The sequence below is a fragment of the Ahaetulla prasina genome, chromosome 6 (assembly GCF_028640845.1).
Source record: "Ahaetulla prasina isolate Xishuangbanna chromosome 6, ASM2864084v1, whole genome shotgun sequence".
NCBI lineage: Eukaryota > Metazoa > Chordata > Lepidosauria > Squamata > Colubridae > Ahaetulla > Ahaetulla prasina.
In genome coordinates, this window is record NC_080544.1 from 110,417,071 (window position 1) to 110,437,760 (window position 20,690).

The 20,690-nt window shown below is 44.0% G+C and overlaps 1 protein-coding gene across 1 annotated transcript in view; it reads left to right on the plus strand.

Moving 5' to 3' along the window:
- Positions 1-362: 362 nt before the first annotated feature.
- PDE6D (phosphodiesterase 6D) overlaps positions 363-20,690 on the plus strand; it is a 47,416-nt gene continuing 27,088 nt past the window's right edge. Inside the window, exon 1 of the mRNA XM_058187331.1 lies at positions 363-592. Coding sequence (XP_058043314.1) covers positions 525-592 — 68 coding nt within the window. The 5' untranslated portion in view covers positions 363-524. The remainder of the gene's footprint in view (positions 593-20,690) is intronic.

A 20,690-nucleotide genomic window follows, 5' to 3' on the forward strand; every position in this document is an offset into this window, starting at 1 on the left:
TGATAACCACGAAGCAACGTATCTCGGGGGGTCACGTGAGAACAGAAACCCCACGCGTGGAAGGCGCAAAAAAAAAACAACCCGCTTGTTTCTGCCTCCTCCCCCTCTCTGGACGCCAGGGGGCGCGCTCCGCCGCAAGCCCTTCCCGCGTCTCCCACTGCGGGCAAAGATTCTCCACGCTCCGACTTCGGCTTTTGGAGAAGATTGTCCCGCGGCGACACCCGTCTTCCAGCTGCCCGCGGTTGCTGCGAAAGCGGGGAAGGAGGTGAGGTTGGGGGGGGCGTCCCTTCCATAGCGACCGGTGGGGCGTCGCCGCCGCCAAGCCCCTCCTCGCCCTCTGATTGGTCCCTGCAGCTGCCCTTCGGCCTCCGCGGGCGGTGATTGGGCGTCGCCGGGCGGGTTTCTCCCCGAGGGTGGTTTGGTTCAGCTGGACAGTGGCGGGCGCAGGGGAGTCCGGGCCGGCGAGCTCTGCCTTTTCGCCTCTCTCCCCTCGGCCAGGCCTGAGAGGGGCGCCCAGCGGGACCATGTCGAGCCAGGAAGAAGAAGAGGAAGAGCAGCGGCGGGCCAAGGAGATCCTGAGGGGATTCAAACTGTATCCGGCCTGTCAGGGAGGCGCGCGAGGGGGCGGCGGCGGCGGGGAAATACGGTAATGCGGCGGCGGCGGCGGCGGGGATGGTGATGGTGGTGTTAACTTTGAAGGGGTGCTTCAGAAGAAGAAATACGGTAAGATTCTATCTAGGCTGGGGGCTGCCTTGGGTGGCTTGCGCGCTTATTTGGTTACTTACGGTACTTCGGAGGCGCAGCGTTTAGAGAGACTTTGTTGCTTTAAGCCTGAGGATTCAACTCCCAGACTTTCAGCCAGCAAAGCTGGCTGGGGGATTCTGGGAGTTGAAGTCCGCCAGGCTTAAAGCGGCCAAGGTTGGAGTCCCCTGTTTTAGAGGGGCTGGATAAATACGGTAGGAGGGTAATGACTGGGGGGGGCTCATTTGGGGGGGGCTGTCCTGGGGGAGGTGGGGGAGTGCCTTGAGCTGCCTGGATTCGTCGTCCCCCCCCGATACAGGTAGTCCTCGACTTACGACGGTTCGTTTAGTGACCGTCACTGAGAGAAAAGGGCGTATTTTTTTCACAGTGGCGGGACTCATTTTGGGGGGGCTCTCCTGGAGGAGGTGAAAAGAAGAGCTGCCTGGGGTTGCCCCCCGCCCCCCCCCCCCGATACAGATAGTCCTAGACTTACGACGGTTCGTTTAGTGACCGTCACTGGGAGAAAAGGGACTTACTGCTTATTTTTTTCACAGTGGCGGGACTCATTTTAGGGGGGGGCTCTCCTGGGGGAGGTGGGGGGAGTGTCTTGAGCTGCCTGGAGTCTCCCCCCGCCCGATACAGGTAGTCCTTGACTTACGACGGTTCGTTTAGTGACCGTCACTGGGAGAAAAGGGCTTATTTTTTTCACAGTGGGGGGGATTTCCTAGGGGAGGGGGGGCAGTGTCTTCAGCCACCTGGAGTCCCCTCCCCCCCCGCTACAGGTAGTCCTCGACTTACAACGGTTCATTTAGTGACCGTCACTGGAAAACGGGACTATTTTTTTTCACCTTGGCGACCTTTGCAGCATCCCGCGGCTCAAAATTCAAACGCTTGGCCACTGGTTTTGTACTTAACGGCCGTTTTGGCGTCACAGGATTCCCCTTGGGCAACCTTCTGGCCAGCAAAGTCAATTTTTGATGTTGGGGGAGGGGAAGAGGCCAGATTCACTTAACGGCCGTGTGACTCACTTAACAAATGGAGCTGATTCGATTAACAAAACGGCGCGAGACTCGGGTAACAAATTCTCACTTTTAATAAAGTTTGGCTCAGTTGTGGTCATAAGTCGAGGACTGCTTATATTGGCTGGAATTCTGCCCCTCTCCCCCTTTCCCAACCTGTTCCAGGTGAATGAATAATCTGGGGGCCATACAGTTGCTGGGGTAAATACTGGTTAGTATTTTGAGGCTCCAGTTCATACCACATAGAGGTAGTTCTCCAGTTACGACCACAATTGAGCCCTGGATTTCTGCTGCTGAGCGGGACAATGGTTACGTGAGTTTTGCACCCTTTTTTAATGACCTTTCTTGCCACCGTTGTTAAGTGAATCGCTGCGCTTGTGAAGTTTGTAACTTGGCTGTTGAGTGAATTTGGCTTCCCCATGGACTTGGCTTGTCAGAAAGATCATAAAAGAGTATCATGTGATCACTGCGACCGTCATAAATATGAGTCAGTTGCCAAGTGTCTGCATTTTGATGACTTTGTGGGGATGTTGCGATGGTCGTAAGGGTGAAAAACGGTCCTAAGTCGCTTTTCAGTGCTATTGTAACTTCGAGCAGTCATTAAATGAACTGTTGTAAGTTGAGGATTCCAGTATTTAACAGTGTCAGGTGAAGGCTGCGCATATCTTGCCTTAAGCTTAGTATTCATTTTAGTTAAATAGAAGAGGTTAAGGCAGAAGACTTCAAACTTGGCAGCTTTAAGACTTGTGGATTTCAACTCCCAGAATTCTCCAGCCAGCATAGGTGGAGAATTCTGGGAGTTGAAGTCCACGTCTTAAAGCTGCCAACTTTGAAGATTACTTTTCTGTTTGTTTTGTGGGTTAATATATTGTCTGAACCCAGCTGGCATGGTTGCTTCATGCGTCCATATAAAGCAGTGGCCAAAATTGTGGAAATCTTTTGGGAAAAGTGTATATTCTAAAACTAATATCACCACTTTTTTGGGGGGGAGTAATACCATACAATTAGGGACGTGGTGGCTCAGTGGCTAGGCACGCTGAACTTGTCGATCGAAAGGTCAGCAGTTCAGCCGTTCGAATCCCTAGTGACGCATAATGGAGTGAGCTCCCGTTACTTGTCCCAGCTTCTGCCAACCTAGCAGTTCGAAAGCACGTAAAAAATGCAAGTAGGAAAATAGGGGACCACCTTTGGTGGGAAGGGAACAGCGTTCCATGCGTCTTTGGCGTTTAGTCATGCCGGCCACATGACCACAGAGACGTCTTCGGACAGCGCTGGCTCTTTGGCTTTGAAACGGAGATGAGCACCGCCCCCTAGAGTCGGGAACGACTAGCACATATGTGCGAGGGGAACCTTTGCCTTCACCATACAATTATATATCAATGGGAAGATAATTTAATCAGGAATGTAATGCAATAACATTTATGAAGGATTTGTTATTAGAATAGCAGTTACAGGCTCAAGAAGAAAAGTGAAACGTAGAAAAAATGAGATATACAAAAATTATCACCATAGAAAAAACGAACTATACAAAAATTATCACCATGTCAGTGAATCCTTAGTTGGGTAACCTTCAGCATGAATATTGGCCTTACAACGTCTTCCCATGGAGTGAACCAAGTGTGAGTTCTGCAGCTGTTCTAATGTGAAACCAAGATTGAATGATGGCTTCTATTAACTGGGTTTTATTGCTGGGTCGCTTCTGACTAAGATGTTTCTTTAGTCGACTCCCTAGATTTTCAATTGGGGCCGTGGATAGCTCAGGCTGTAAGGAGCCTGTTATTAAGAACACAGTAGCCTGCAATTACTGCAGGTTCAAGCCCGGCCCAAGGTTGACTCAGCCTTCCATCCTTTATAAGGTAGGTAAAATGAGGACCCAGATTGTTGGGGGGGCAATAAGTTGACTTTGTAAATATACAAATAGAATGAGACTATTGCCTTACACACTGTAAGCCGCTCTGAGTCTTCGGAAAAGGGCGGGGTATAAATGTAAATAAATAAATTGGGTGAAGGTCTGGGCTATTCCCAAGCCATTCCAGCAGTGGAATAGGATTATCTTGAAAGTCCCCCCAAAAAGTGGTGTTATTAGCCATCAAACCTCGAAAATACACTTTTCCCAAAAGGTTTCCAAATTTTGGCCACTACTGTATAAGTATTCCTCGAATTATGACCACAATTGAGCCTGTAATTTCTGTTTCTAAGCAGGATATTGGTTAAGTGAGCTTTGCTGCATTTTCCGATCTTTCTTCGTGCTACAGTTGTGAACGAAGCAGTGCAGTAGTTAAGTTAGCAACGTGGTTGTTAAGTGAATCTGGCTTGTCCGAAGGTCGCAAAAGCGGATCACACGATCCTGAGACACTGCAACCGTCATAAAATAAATGGCAGTTTCCAAAGCATCCGGATTTTGGTCACAGGACTGTGGGGATGCTGGTCATAAGGGTGAAAAACGGTCATAAGTCACTTTTTTTCAGTGCCCGTTGTAACTTCGATCACTGAACGAATGGCTGTAAGTCAAGGACTACCTATATGGCGCAAACCCAGAAATAACGCTGGGATCCAATTCAAAGTAAGAGGCATGGATGCATCTTGGGGTTTGGGAGGGGCTCTCTGCCTTTCTTCTTAGGCTACCTTACATTTATTTGGAGGACTTCCAAAATCACTTTTCAGACAAGTAGTTTTAGCGCAGGCCTTACAAGCTGATGGGAAAGTGAAGGGATCCATACCGACTCTCTTCATTGAAGAACCTCTGTAATTCTGGGTTGAAACGAAAGGTCCTTGGTGCTCTCTGAGCTTGGTTGTTTTCTTGGAGACGTTTCATGACCCAACTAGGGAACATCATCAGGGCAACCCCCACTCCCTTCCAGCACTGATGATGTTCCCTAGTTGGGTCATGAAATGTCTGCAAAAAAAAAAACACCAACCATGACCCAAACTAGGGAACATCATCAGTGCTGGGGAGGGAGGGAGGGAGGAAGGAAGGAGGGAAGGAAAGGAAGGAGAGGAGGAAGAGGACTATGGGGCCCTTGGTACTCTCTGATCTTGATTGTTTTCTTGCAAATGTTTCAGTACCCAGCCTGGCAATGTCATCAGTGCTAGAAGGAAGAAGGAAGGGGAAAGAGGAGGAGGAAGAAGAGGTGGTGGTGGTGGAGGAAAAGGACTGTGGCGCCCTTGGTGCTCTCTGATCTTGGTTGTTTTCTTGAAGACATTTCATGACCCAACTAGGGAACATCATCCGTGCAACCCCCACTCCCTTCCAGCACTGATGATGTTCCCTAGTTGGGTCATGAAATGTCTGCAAAAAAAAAAAACCAACCATGACCCAAACTAGGGAACATCATCAGTGCTGGGAAGGGAGGGAGGGAAGAAGGGAGGGAGGGAGGGAGGGAGGGAGGGAGGGAGGAAGGAAGGAAGGAAGGAAGGAAGGAAGGAAGGAAGGAAGGAAGGAAGGAAGGAAGGAAGGAGAGGACTGTGGGGCTCTTGGTTGTTTTCTTGAAGACATTTCATGACCCAACTAGGTAACATCATCAGTGCAACCCCCACTCCCTTCTGGCACTGATGATGTTACCTAGTTGGGACATAAAACGTCTGCCAAAAAAACAAAAAAAAACCAAGCTCAGAGAGCATCTGTCAAATGACAGTGCAAATCAGCCTTCACATCACCAAGGACTCCTCTTAGCCGCTTACTAGGCATCTACAATAAGTACTAACTGGGAATGTAGTAAGCTAGGCTAATCCAAAGTGCCTGCTTTCAGCCCCTCTTCTCTCCCCCCGCCCCACCCTTTGGTGAGATTATATAGATGTCTGCTGTGGAATTCACCCTCTGAATCGGTCTTACTCGGTGGTAAAAGCAGAAAGGAGCGTGTTGCAAGAGAACCCTGCAGAGCTAATTGCTCGAGCGAGTGAGTCAAACCACAGATCAAGTCGAAAAGATCTTGATTTGTAACAATGGCCATCCCTTAAACACAAACGCCATCCGACTCAGGAGACTCGACTCGCATAAGATCCTCCTGCCAGGAGCAAATGCCCGTCCACCTTCTCCCTCGTCTTGCAAAGAGAGTCTTGCATCCCCCGCTACCCCGAGACAAGGTCCTTGGAGGTCTTCTAGCCCCCCCCACCCCCCACTCAAGCAGGAGACCCTATCCCATTTCAGAATCAGAATTGAGCTGGAAGGGACCTTGGAGGTCTTCTAGTCCCCCCCTGTTCAGGCAGAAAACTCTATACCCGTGATGGCGAACCTATGCCACACGTGGCACAGGTAGCACGCGGAGCCATATTGGTGGGCACGTGAGCTCAGCTCCAATTTTGGGCCTTCTGGGCCCACCAGAAGTAGGGAAACAGGCTTTTTCTGGCCTCCGGAAGGCCTTGGGGGATGGGGAAAGCCGTTTTTGCCCTCCCCAGGCTCCTAAAAAGGCTCTGGAGCCTGGGGAGAGCGAAAAACGGGCCCACAGTACCATTGCGTGGCCAAAGCGGGGGGGTCACGCGTGCATGCGCGGGAGGGCGGGGTGCAGAGAATTATGGGTGGTGGGCACGTGTGCACACAACACACACACACCCCGCGCTCCCCCCGCTTTTGGCATGCGATGGCCAAAAGGTTAGCCATCCCTGCCCTATACCATTTCAGACAAATTTCTTCTTAAAAACCTCCAGGGTTGGGAGCATTCACAACTTCTGGAGGCACTCTCGCGGATGTGCCTCCCGTTTTGCATGTTGCTAGCAAATAAAATGCAGACTTGGAGCAGAATAGCATGGCGGAGGTGTTAATATAGAGCAGGGGTGTCAAACTTGATTTCATTGAGGGCCGCATCAGGGTTGTGTTTGACCTTGGGGTGTGTGTGTGTGTGTAACCAGAGTGGCCATGGCCTGCTTGATGTCCCTCATATCGGGGGTGCCTGTGGCAGCCCGAATGCTCTGCCAACAAAATAGGCTCTGTAGCTCTGTTTCTGGCTGCGACAGCCTCCTGCAACCCTCTACCAGTAAAAACAGAGCTTGGGAGGGCTGTGTGAGCTCTGTTTTCGCTGGCAGAGGGTTGCAGGAGGCTGTCAGAGCCGGAAACGGAGCTCTAGAGCCTATTTTCGTCAGAGCCAAAAATGGAGCTCAGGAGCCCGTTTTTGCTGGCAGAGGGTTGCAGGAGGCTGTGGCAGCCAAAAATGGAGCTCGGGAGCCCGTTTTCAGTAGCACAGGCTACTGTTGTGGTTCATCAGCAGCCTGCGGAGCTGGCAACAGAGTCGGACAGCGATGAGGCTGAGGTGAGGCCAGGGCCATCGGGAAGTGAGGTGAGGACTCCAGAGCCTCCAGAGACTGATAGTAGTGAGGCAGAGGAACAGGAGGAGCCTGTTCCTAATGCACGCATGAGAAGAGCTGCCAGAAGGCAAGAACAGCTCAAGCAGAGAGGACAACTCGGGAGTAAGGCCAGGAGATGATTTGCCCCTCCCATAAGGCTTAAAACAGACCAGCAACGGCGTTTGAGCTTTGCTGGAAAACAACATTGGTAGCTGCGTCTTCTGCTTCGTCTACGTCTTGGATTTATTTTCGTGACTTCTGAACTTTTACCAAGAAAGGCCTTTGGCAGTTTGCCTAATTGGACCAAGGTTTGCGATAGGACTGAGGAATTTGTGTTGGGAGGAATTTGCTTTAATTTGAGTTGAACGACACTGGGAATGAAGGACTGAGTTTCCTGCTACCTACTTGGGCCTGGGTCACAACAGCACTGTGAGCTGGTCCCTCACTGTTTCCAGGGTGGCTACGTGGTCCAGCACCCTGTGGGCCGGGTGTGGCCCATGGGCCTTGAGTTTGACACCCCTGATCCACAGCATGCTAGCTTGAGGAAGGCTGCAATCAGATGTGAGGTCTCATTTGGGGGAAGAAGCGAATCTCCCAAGAACTGTCCTGTATTTCCATGAGAGATAGGAACAGCGGCACCTGTTGCCAGCAACACTGAAGACGGAGTTGAACTTTTGGAGGGTTTTGTTTTTCCAGCGTGATCCACCCAGGGCAGCCTCGGTGTCAAGGGAGTAACCCTGAGATTTGGGCAACCATATAGATGTTCTTAAATCAAATCAAATCACACGAGTCGAAGACAGAGAGGAGATCCAATATTTTTGGGGTATAAATCCTGTAATGACCGTTTGGAGAACCCGCGAGATCAGTTACATAAATTTACTGGACCTGTAGGTTTCTCGAAGCTTGTTCTCTTGCTCCTTTATATTCACACCGGAGGGCTCTTTTTTTTTTTTTTTTTTTTGGGTATCCAGGTTTGGAAAAAGGTAGAAAATAAGAATTAATTCTTCTATAAAGATGGCTTGAGCAAAGGTAAATGAAGGAATTCTGGATTTGAGCCCACTCTCCTTCCTCAAATATTAGCGCGGGGAATTATTTTTTTACATAGTCCAGACCTCGGACTGTTGGTCTGTTTCGTTTCACCAGCAATGCTTCTGCATTCCAGGCACAGTTTGTAATCTAGTTGTGTTCCTCCAAAGAGGTGGCGGTTTTATTTTCTGATATGTGGGATTGTGCTTTGCTTGTTTGTTTTAACGTTGGCTGGGAATGAAGACAGATGGATCCCTAAATAGCCTTTCTCTTTATAGCCTGACTTATCTTGGTGTTCTGTTAGGTTCACAAAAAGATCCTTGGGTTTTAAAGTGATATTATCATAGAGGTAATCCTCGATTTACGGACCACATTGCAGAGTGAGGAATTTGTTCAGTCAGTTTTTTGCCCCCATTGGATGGCCTTTCTTGCCACCGTTGTTAAATGAATCGCTACACTCGTAACAGGAAGGCTTAAGGGAATCTGGCTTTTCCCATGGACTTTGCTTGTCGGAAAGTCGCCAAAGGGGATCACGCGACCCCGGGATCTTGCAACCGTCATAAATATGAACCAGCTGCCAAGCATTAGAATTTTGATCACCTGACCCAGTTGTAAGTGTGAAAAACGGTCATAGGTCACTTTTTCAGTGCCGTTGTAACGGTCACTAAATGAACTGTTGTAGGTTAAGGTCTGCCTGCCTACCAACCTATCTTATCCTATCTATCTATCTATCTATCTCTACCAACCATATCTATCTATCATCTCTCTAACCCAAATTAGCTGCCCAATATGCTACATAGCATGGAAGGATTTAATGCTCTCTCTTTGGAATCAAGATCACATGAAGTGCTAATACCACTTTATAAGGCCTTGGTAAGGCCATACTTGGAATACTGCATCCAGTTTTGGTCACCACAATGTCAAGAATTTGAGACTCTAGAAAAAGTGCAGACAAGAGCAACAAAAGAGGATTAGGGGATGATTGGAGGGCTAAAACATATGAAGAAAGGTTGCAGGAACTGGGTATGTCTAGTTTAATGAAAAGAAGGACTAGGGGAGACATGATAGCAGGGTTCCAATATCTCAGGGGCTGCCACAAAGAAGAGGGAGTCGGGCTGTTCTCCAAAGCACCTGAAGGTAGAACAAGAAGCAATGGGTGGAAATTAATCAAGGAGAGAAGCAATTTAGAACTAAGGAGAAATTTCCTGACAGAACAATTAATCAGTGGAATGACTTGCCTCCGGAAGTTGTGAATGCTCCAACACTGGAAGTTTTTAAGAAGAGACTGGACAGCCACTTGTCTGAAGCGGTATAGGGTTTCCTGCCTAAGCAGAGGGTTGGACTAGAAGACCTCCAAGGTCCCTTCCAACTCTGGTATTCTATTCTATTCTATTCTATTCTATTCTACTCTACTCTACTCTACTCTACTCTACTCTACTCTACTCTACTCTACTCTACTCTACTCTACTCTACTCTACTCTATCCTATCCTCGTTCCCGTTCTATTCTATTCTATTCTATTCTATTCTATTCTATTCTATTCTATTCTTCATATAACAATATACATACATATACTGATATACACACATACATACATACAAACACACACACATACTAGCACACACACACACCACCCAGAGTTATCTTGTAGGGGAGATGGCCAGCACCGAAATTTAATAAAATAAATAAATATACAGGGCCGGTTTCAAAACCCTTGCAATCGAAGGCTTCCCAATTGAGCTGCAAAGGCCAGCCTAACTGTTTAAAAGCTCTTCTTCCTTGTTCAATGAGGAACCTTTGGAAGCCGGTTTCCAAAGGAAATGGACAGTCCAATTTTGGCTCTCGGGATTCCCCACCGGAGGCTGTTAGTGCCGTTGCAGGATCTTTTGCTTAGATCCCACGAAGAAGGGATCAGAGAGGTGTAAAGAAGATTATAGCCTTGAGATCAGGAGCTAGGAAGAGAAGGAGTGGGGGGAGGCGGCGGCACAGGCTAAAATAGTTCACCGCAGCTGTACCACATAATAAGCTTGGCTCCAATTCAACGCCAGCAATTAGGAGTGTCATGCCAGTAAGGGATGCACCGCAGAAAACTTGGTTGCCTTCTCTTGTTTCAAGAATAGAATAGAATAGAATAGAATAGAATTTTTATTGGCCAAGTGTGATTGGACACACAAGGAATTTGTCTTGGTGCATATGCTCTCAGCGTACATAAAAGAAAAGATACGTTCATCAAGGTACAACATTTACAACACAATTGATGGTCAATATATCAATATAAATCATAAGGATTGCCAGCAACAAGTTATAGTCATACAGTCATAAATGGAAAGAGATTGGTGATGGGAACAATGAGAAGATTAATAGTAGTGCAGATTCAGTAAATAGTCTGACAGTGTTGAGGGAATTATTTGTTTAGCAGAGTGATGGCCTTCGGGAAAAAACTGTTCTTGTGAAGGTAGCCATGTTGGCTTGTGAAGAAAAAACCCCACCCTTGGGCAGTACCTGTGGGTTGGAATCATTTAGAGAGAAATCGGGAAGACTCTCGGTGGTTTTACAGGTAGTCCTCGGCTTATGACCACAGCGGAGACCGACATTTCTCTGCTTCAGTGAGATGTTTTAAGTGCGTTTCCTCCCTCCCCATTTGACAACATTTCTTGCCCCCGCTGTTATGTGAATCACTGCGGTTGATAAGTGAGTAACGTCGCTAAGGACATCTGGCTTCCCCGTGGACTTTGCTTGCCCGAAGGTCACAAAAGGGGGGGGGGTGTCGCGTGACACCGGGATACCGCAACCGTCGTAAAGACGAGTCAAGTTTTCGAGCGCCTTGAATTTTGATCACGTGAGCGTGGAGTTGCTACAAAAGTTCATACCTGAGAAACGGTCACAAGTCACTTTGTTCAGTGCCGTCGGAACGGTCACTAAATGAACTGTTGTAAGTCGAGGACTACCTGCATTTCTCTCCACCTTCCTAGCTTTAAAAAAAAAAAGGGGGGGAGTTTTCGAAATCAAACCTTGCAAATGTTCACCTGTCCTGATATACAGCAGTGGCCAAAATTGTGGAAACCTTTTGGGAAAAGTGAATTTTTGATGGCTAATAACACCACTTGTTTTTGGAGTTTCAAGAGAATCCTATTCCACTGCTGGAATGGCCTGGGAATAGCCCAGACCTTCATCCAATTGAAAATCCATGGAGGCGACTAAAGAAACTGGTTAGTCAGAAGCGATCCAGCAATAAAACCCAGTTAATAGAAGCCATCATTCAATCTTGGTTTCACATTAGAACAGCTGCAGAACTCAAAGACTTGGTTCACTCCATGGGAAGATGTTGTAAGGCCGAAATTCACGCTAAAGGTTACCCAACTAAGGATTCACTGACATGGGGATAATTTTTGTATATTTCGTTTTTTCTATGGTGATAATTTTTGTATCTCTCGTTTTTTCTACGTGTTTCACTTCTCTTCTTTATACTGTAACTGCTATTCTAATAGCAAATGCTTCCTAAAAGTTACTGCATTACATTCTTGATTCAATTATCTTTCCATTGATACATAATTTTATGGTATTACTCCCCCCCAAAAAATGGTTTTATTAGCAAGTTTTAGAAAATACACTTTTCCCAAAAGGTTTCCACAATTTTGCCCACCACTGTAGCTGTCTCTCTGGGATTCCTGTATTCCTTTGAAATACAGGTGAAACTCAAAAGATTAGAATATCGTGCAAAAGTTCATTTATTTCAGTAATGCAACTTAAAAGGTGAAACTAATATATGAGATAGACTCATTACATGCAAAGCGAGATAGTTCATGCCTTGATTTGTCATCATTTTGATGATTATGGCTGACAGCTCATGAAAACCCTAAATTCACAATCTCAGAAAATTAGAATATTGTGAAAAGGTTCAATATTCTAGGCTCAAAGTCTCCCACTCTAATCAGCTACTTAAGCCATAACACCTGCAAAGGGTTCCTGAGCCTTTAAATGGTCTCCCAGTCTGGTTCAGTAGGAATCGCAATCATGGGAAAGACTGCTGACCTGACCGTTGTGCAGAAAACCATCATTGACACCCTCCATAAGGAGGGAAAGCCTCAAAAGGTAATTGCAAAATAGAATAGAATAGAATAGAATTTTATTGGCCAAGTGTGATTGGACACACAAGGAATTTGTCTTGGTGCATATGCTCTCAGTGTACATAAAAGAAAAGATACGTTCATCAAGGTACAACATTTACAACACAATTGATGATCAATATATCAATATAAATCATAAGGATTGCCAGCAACAAGTTATAGTCATACAGTCATAAGTGGAAAGAGATTGGTGATGGGAACTATGAAACGATTAATAGTAGTGCAGATTCAGTAAATAGTCTGACAGTGTTGAGGGAATTATTTGTTTAGCAGAGTGATGGCCTTCGGGAAAAAACTGTTCTTGTGTCTAGTTGTTCTGGTGTGCAGTGCTCTATAGCGTCGTTTTGAGGGTAGGAGTTGAAACAGTTGAAAAAGAAGTTGAAAAGTCACATGAACAGTTGAAAAAGAAGTTGGATGTTCCCAAAGTGCTGTATCAAAGCACATTAAATTTTTTTAAATTTATGGGTTTTAATTGGGGGTTTTAAATGGGGTTTTAAATTGTATCTAAATTTTTAGGCCGTTATTGAATCAGTTTTTTATATAGTTTTTAATTTGTATTCTATGTATTGTGTTTTTTATTGGCTGTGAACCGCCCTGAGTCCTTCGGGAGAAGGGCGGTATACAAATATAATAAATAAATAAATTAATTAATTAATAGAAAGTCGTGTGGAAGAAAAAGGTGCACAAGCAGCAGGGATGACCGCAGCCTGGAACTTTTGCACGATATTCTAATTTTTTGAGTTTCACCTGTACTTCTGAAATAGACTCATCTCAGTCAGTTTCACATGGAGGGAACTGTCCAGCAAGGCTGTTCCTGAAAAAAAAGACCCGGGAACGAAAACTGAAAAGTGGCTGGAGTTTTGGACAAACTGGCTGTGATTTTATTTTTATTTTTTTTGTTTTCTGAGAGCAAAACTTCCTCTGGTCATCTTTATTTGTCCAAACAAGACAGCATAGACCAGGGGTCTCCAACCTTGGCAACTTTAAGCCTGAAGCTTTGCTGGCTGGGCAATTCTGGGAGTTGAAGTCCTCCAGGCTTAAAGTTGCCAAGGTTAGAGACCCCTGGCATAGACTGTCAGAAAAATACTTACAGGTAATCCTCGATTTACGACCACAACTGAGCCCGATATTTCTGTCGTTAGGTGAGACATTTGTTAAGTGAGTTTTTGCCCCATTTTACGACTTTTCTTGCCACAGTTGTTAAGTGAATCACTGCAGTTCATAAGTTGGTCATCCCGATTGTTGAGTGAATCTGGCTTCCCCCATTGACTTTGCTTGTCAGAAGGTTGCGAAAGAGGATGACGTAACCATGGGACACCGCAACCGTCATAAATATGAGCCAGTCGCCAAGCGTCTGGATTTGGATCACGTGACCGTGGGGATGCTGCAACGGTCGTAAGTGTGAAAAATGGTCATAAGTCTCTTTTTTTCAGGGCCATTGTAACTTTGAATGGTCACTAAATGAACTGTTGTATCTTGAGGACTACCTATATACAAGTAGACCTCAACTTCCGATAGTTCGTTTAGTGACTGTTCAGAGTTACAACAGCACTGAAAAAAGAGGCTTATGACCGTTTTCACACTTACGACCATTGTAGCATCCCTGTGGTCACATGATCCAAATTTGGAAGCTTGACGACTGGCTCATATTTATGACGGTTGCAGTGTCCCGGGGTGTGTGTGTGTGTGTGTGTCACGTGATCCTCTTTTGCGACCTTCTGACAAGCAAAGTCAATGGGGGAAGCCAGATTCACTCAACCACTATGTGACTAACTTAATAACCACAGTGATTCACTTAACAACGGTGGCAAGGGAAGCCGTAAAATGGGACAAAAACTCACGTAACAAATGTCTCGCTTAACCACAGAAATGTGGGGTTCAATTGTGGTCATAAGTCAAGGATTACCTGTAGCCTGGAGAGGTTTAACTTTCCTATTTTTTTTTTTTTTGTTTGTTTACATTTATACCCCGCCCTTCTCCGAAGACTCAGGGCGGCTTACAGTGTATAAGGCAATAGTCTCATCCTATTTGTATATTTATTATTATTATTATTATTATTATTATTATTATTATTATTATTATTATTATTATTATTATTTATTTGATTTTTATACCGCCCTTCTCCCGAAGGACTCAGGGCGGTGTACAGGCAAGATAAAACCAACAATACAATATACAGATTAAAATACCATTTTAAAAAACTTATTTAAATTAGCCTGAAATTAAAATTTCCGTAAACTAAAAACCCCGTTTTAAAATTAATAAAATTTCACATTAAAAATCCAATTTAAGCCAGCCCCGCGCGGATAAAGAGATGTGTCTTCAGTTCGCGACGGAATGTCCGAAGGTCAGGTATTTGACGTAAACCCGGGGGAAGCTGTATATTTATATACAAAGTCAACTTTTATTGCCCCCCCAACAATCTGGGTCCTCATTTTACCTACCTTATAAAGGATGGAAGGCTGAGTCAACCTTGGGCCTGGTGGGACTCGAACCTGCAGTAATTGTAATTGCAGGCAGCTGCAATGCAGCCTGCAATAACAGGCTGCATTAGCCTGGTGAGCCACTTCCCAGCCCTTTTCTGGTTGGTTTGCTTTTTTTGCAGACATTTCATTACCCAACTAGGTAACATCATCAGTGCTAGAAGGGAATAGGGGTTGGTTCTCTTTCACAGATGGCTTGCCTGTCAGCCTTAACAGGAAGGTTTCCTGCTTGACTGTTGTACTGATATTAATCCTGGAGTTGCTAGGAACTACCAAGAACCCTTCCACCATTACTGACAGGGTATATCAACAGGGAGCAAATCCCATTCCCTTCGAGCACCGATGACGTCACTTAGTTGGGTAATGAAACGTTTGCAAGAAAACAACCAAGCTCACAGACCACCAAGGACATCACCTTAATATATTTCTGGTTTTTTTAGTTCCTTCTGTGAGACTACTTGACCTGGACTGGAGAAATCTGAATAACCACTATATTTTTTTATTTATTTATTTATTTATTTATTTAGTCACAAGAAGATATGTAAGTATCATACAGAAAGGTTATATAGTATATAAACATATATATGAGTAAATATTAGGAGTTATAAGCATATATATATATATATATGTTTTCTGAGGTTTTCACGGGTGTTTGTATATAGGTCTTTGGTTGTTTGGGTTTTCTCCCGTGTAAAATTGGAAGTGTCTTGGCGACGTTTCGACGAAGTCTCATTCGTCATCTTCAGCTTCGCGCTCTGGGAGCCCCAGAAGCACGCTGAAGCCTGAAGATGACGAATGAGACTTCGCCGAAACGCCGCCAAGACACTTCCAATTTTACACGGGAGAAAACCCAAACAACTAAAGACCTATATATATATATATATATATATATATATATATATATATATATATATATATATATATATATATATATATGTAAATATATATATATATATATATATGTATATATATATATATATATATATATATATATATATATATATATATATATATATATATATATATATATATATATATATATATATATATATGAAGAAGAAAAGAAAAACAATAGGACAGGAACGGTAGGCACTTTTGTGCTCTTATGCACGCCCCTTATGGTCCTCTTAGGAATGGGGTGAGGTCAATAGTAGAAAGTTTTTGGTTAAAGCTTTTAGGATTATAGGAAGAGGCCACAGAGTCAGGTAAAGTATTCCAAGCACTGATGATTCTGTTACAGAAGTCATTTTTTGCAATCTAGATTGAAGCGGTTGACATTAAGTTTAAATCTATTGGTTGCTCTTGTATTGTTGCAATTAAAGCTGAAGTAGTCTTTGACAGGAAGGACATTACAATAGATGATTCTGTGAGTTAAGTTTAACTCAAGTCTTGTCGAAGGCGACGGAGTTCCAAGTTTTCTAAGCCTAGGATTTCAAGTCTGGTGGGATAAGATATTTTGTTGTTTACAGAGGAATGGAGAACTCTTCTTGTAAAATATTTCTGGACACGTTCAATTGTATTGATGTCAGAGATGTGGTGAGGGTTCCAAACAGGTGAGCTGTATTCTAGAATTGGAATATGGCAGCAATATGACACAAAAACTCTTGACTGAGCCTTAGCGATTGTCCATATTTTTAAGATGCGGGTCTGAAAGTCTTCTCTTTTTCAAATAGGTACCGTACACAATGCTAGCTCTGATTTCTCTTGTGATGAGTTATTTTATAAGTTCAAGCTGATTTTGTGTTTTCTCTGTATGGTCATGTCTGACAATCCGTACTGCACTAAATGATACTGCACAATTGATTCCTCTATATTGCAATTCTGGAAGAACGATGCTGCCTCCAGGAAGACGTACCTCACTCTTAGCTGCTGATGAAAAAAGTGGAGGTTGCCACACATGCGCGAAAGGCATTTATGGGCAACTGTTAGATTTGTGGGACGTGTGTGTGTGTGTGTGAGAGAGAGAGAGAGATGACTTTTCACCCCATCCTTCAAACGTTGACCTCGGCACAAATAGATGTTGATGGAAGATGCAAAGGGTTCATAAAGAAAATAAACCTGTGGGGTCCTTGGTGCTCGTTGAGCGTGGTTGTTTTCTTGCAGACCTTTCATTACCAAACTTGGTAATATCATCAGCACCAGAAGGGAGTGAGAATTGTGAAGGCGAGGAAGAAGAGGAGGAGGAAGAGGAGGAAAGCCATAGAGTCCTTGGTGCTCTTTGAGCTTGGTGGTTTTCTTGCAGAGGTTTCATTACCCAATAAGGGCCTCTGGTGGCTCAGACTGCTAAGACAGTCTGTTATTAACAGCAGCTGCTTGCAATTACTGCAGGTTCTAGTCCCACCAGGCCCAAGGTTGACTCAGCCTTCCATCCTTTATAAGGTAAGTAAAATGAGGACCCAGATTGTTGGGGGCAATAAGTTGACTTTGCATATAATATACAAATAGGATGAAGACTATTGCTTGACATAGTGTAAGCCGCCCTGAGTCTTCGGATAAGGGCGGGATATAAATGCAAATTTTAAAAGAATTTTTAAAAAAATTAACATCATCATCAGTAGTAGGAATGGGCTTCGCAAATGTTATCTAGTTGGATAATAAAATGCCTGCAAGGAAACCACCAAGCTCAGAAAGTACCAGAGAGTCCACAGTACAACCCTGAGCTACAAATATCCTCTGTTATTGGAAATAAATCTGTTCTAAGATCAGATAAGAAATTAGGTTAATGATTGCTGAGGCATGAAACGCACCAGGGTGCCTTTTCTTATGTAAAGTCGGGCGGTTATTGCCTTGATTATTGTCTTCGCCACCCATTGTCTCTCCACCTCAGATCCTTGGCTAGCTAGGAAATTCTGGCAGTTGAAGTCCATGCATCTTACAAGACTCTGAGATTGAGAACCTGTGGGTTACCCCCTCAACGAAGACCCGTAAAAGCAAATGGAAGGATTTATTACCGAGCTTTCATAACCTTACAAAAGGGGTCTCCGAACTTGACAGCTTTATTTTTATTTATTTATTTATTTATTTATTAAATTTTTATACCGCCCTTCTTCCAAGGGACTTAGGGCGGTGTACAGCCAAAAGATAAAAAACATAAAAAATATACAATTAAAACAACAATTTAAAACCGAGTATATTAGAAAAATGGCCAATTAAAAGATTTAAAATTTAAAATTACAGACCCTAAAATGATAAAACCCCGGTTAAAAGATTTAAAAGTATTTAAAAATATTAAAAATATTAATTTAGGACTTGCGGACTTCAACTCCCAGAATACTCTAGCCAGCCAAGTGTCTGAGGTAGAGAAACAGTGGGTACCCCTGCCCCCCCCCTCAACTAAGACAGTAATTGTCCTCCTTTATATAAGAAAAGAAAATGTGCACCCTGGTAGATTTCATGCCTCAACAAGAATTAATCTAATTTCTAAATCATATAAAGAACGGTTGCTGGAACTGGGTATGTCTGGTTTTTATGAAAAGAAGGACTAAGGGGTGACATGATAGCAGTGTTCCAATATCTCAGGGGCTGCCACAAAGAAGAGGGAGTCGGGCTGTTCTCCAAAGCACCCGAAGGCTGGACAAGAAGCAATGAATCCGAATCAGAATAGAGCTGGAAGGGACCTTGGAGGTCTTCTAGTCCAGCCCACTGCTCAAGCAGGAGATCCTATAGGGTTTCCTGCCTGAGAAGTGGGTTGGACTAGAAGATCTCAAGGTAGCTTCCAACTCTGTTATTCTATTCTATTCTATTCTATTCTATTCTAATTTCTTTTCTATTCTATTCTATTATACTAATTTCTATTCTATTATACTAAATTCTATTCCTATTCTGTTCTGTTCTGTTCTGTTCTGTTCTGTTCTATTCTATTCTATTCTACTCTATATTCTCTTCTCTTATTCTCTTCTCTTCTCTTCTCTTCCTTTCTTCTCTTTTCTATTATTCTATTCTATTCTATTCTTTATTCTATGCTCTATTCTATTCTATTCTATTCTATTCTGATCTTATTTGTTATCCTCATGGATGGCTGAGGAATTCTGGGAGTTGAAGTCCACAAGTCTTAAAATTGCCAAGTTTGGAGATTCATTTAACAACCATGTTACTAACTTAAATCTGCCGTGATTCACTTAACAACTGTGGCAAAAAGAAAAAGTCATGAAATGGGGCAAAACTCACTTTTAACGATTGTCTCACTTAGCAACAGAAATGTTGGGCTCAGTTGTGGTCTTAGGTTGAGGACTAGCTGTATGGACGTTCATATACCGACCAGAAATTTCTCCATAGTAATGTAACAGGGAGGAATTGAGCTGTAGGATGGCAATGCAGGGGTTTCCTCCTTTAAACAAACACCATTTTATTCTTTGAAACGTAAAGGATCCCGCTAGTAGTTCTGAATTCAAACCCAGGGTGCCCTTAAAGAAAAACTCACAGGAAATCTGCCTTTTTAATCTGTCAGAAGTCTGCCTTGAAAGTGCTGGGCCAAATGTACTTTCAGTTCTTTCTGCTTGGTAATAAATCAGATGAAGACATTTCCCAAAAACATCAGCCCAAACTGGATTAAGCTGCCAATTTCTCATCTCAAGGGCGAACCTGCAGTTGCTCACTCGGGCTGTTCTGTAAGAGATTTGAGGCCACGCGGTAGATGCCAAGACCTGGCGAAGGTTATAAGGGGTGGGGGAATATCTCAGGGTTAGCACTGATGGATTTTATGGGGGTGGGGGGGGTTAGAACTTTTGGCTTCCTGGTGGACAGAATGGAATATATTAAGATAGATTTTATTTATGCATTCAGTTCACGCTGTGATGCTCTGGAGCCAGCCCACAACTTTTATTGAAATTCTTAGCTGGTTTTGTTGTTGTTGTTATTATTTTTTATTGTATAATTTTCTTGGCTATGCATAAAATTTCCATATTCACAATAACAATATACCGTCTGGGTATAATCTCTATTGAATACAGGTACTAAATCTTATACACACAGTAGTTGCAACTATTATTCTCAATGCCTATTCATCTTCATCTTCACTTATCCTGGTTGAAAATTTTGCCGTTATTTGATTAATAATAATAATAATAATAATAATAATTTAATTTTTATACCGCCCTTCTCCCGAAGGACTCAGGGCGGTGAACAGGCAGATAAAATAATACAATACATTTCAATAAAAACACTATTTAAAAAACTTATTCCAAAAGCCTAAATTTAAAATACAATACAAAATATAAAATAAACCCCAATAAAATCCATGTTTAAAAACCCTATTAAGCCAGTCCTGCTCGGAAGAATAGATATGTTTTAAGCTCGCGGCGAAAGGTCCGGAGGTCAGGAAGTTGTCGAAGTCCTGGGGGAAGCTCATTCCAGAGGGTAGGTGCCCCCACAGAGAAGGCTCTCCCCCTGGGGGTCGCCAGCCTACACTGGTTGGCTGGCGGCACCCTGAGGAGGCCCTCTATGGGAGCGCACTGCCGGTGGGAGGCATGTGGTAACAGAAGGCGGTCCCGAAGATATCCCGGTCCTATGCCATGGAGCGCTTTAAAGGTGGTAACCAACACCTTGAAGTGCACTCGGAAAACCACAGGTAGCCAGTGCAGCCTGCGCAGGATCGGTGTTATATGGGAGCCACGAGTGGACGATTAGACCACGATTAGCCACGATTAGACCCTCTGTTCAATTTTATCTATAATCCATTAATAATATCAAACATTATAGGTGTCAAGTAACAGCTGTTTTGTAGAGATTCTCAGCCATCCAGATCATGATTGTCCCAAAGCTGGCTTTTTTTTTTTCAGGAGGCAATTCGACTTTCTTGTATTTTCCTTTTAAAGACGTTTCGCTTCTCATCCCAGAAGCTTCTTCAGCTCTGACTGGATGGTGGGGCATGGAAGGATTTATATCCCTTTTTCCTCCCCTTCCATTGTATTGCTTATTTCTCTCATTCCTGAGGAGTAAATTTGGTTCGGTCCTCGACTTAGCGACCGCAACGGAGCCCCAAATTTCCATTGCTAAGCGAGACGGTTGTTCAGTGACTTC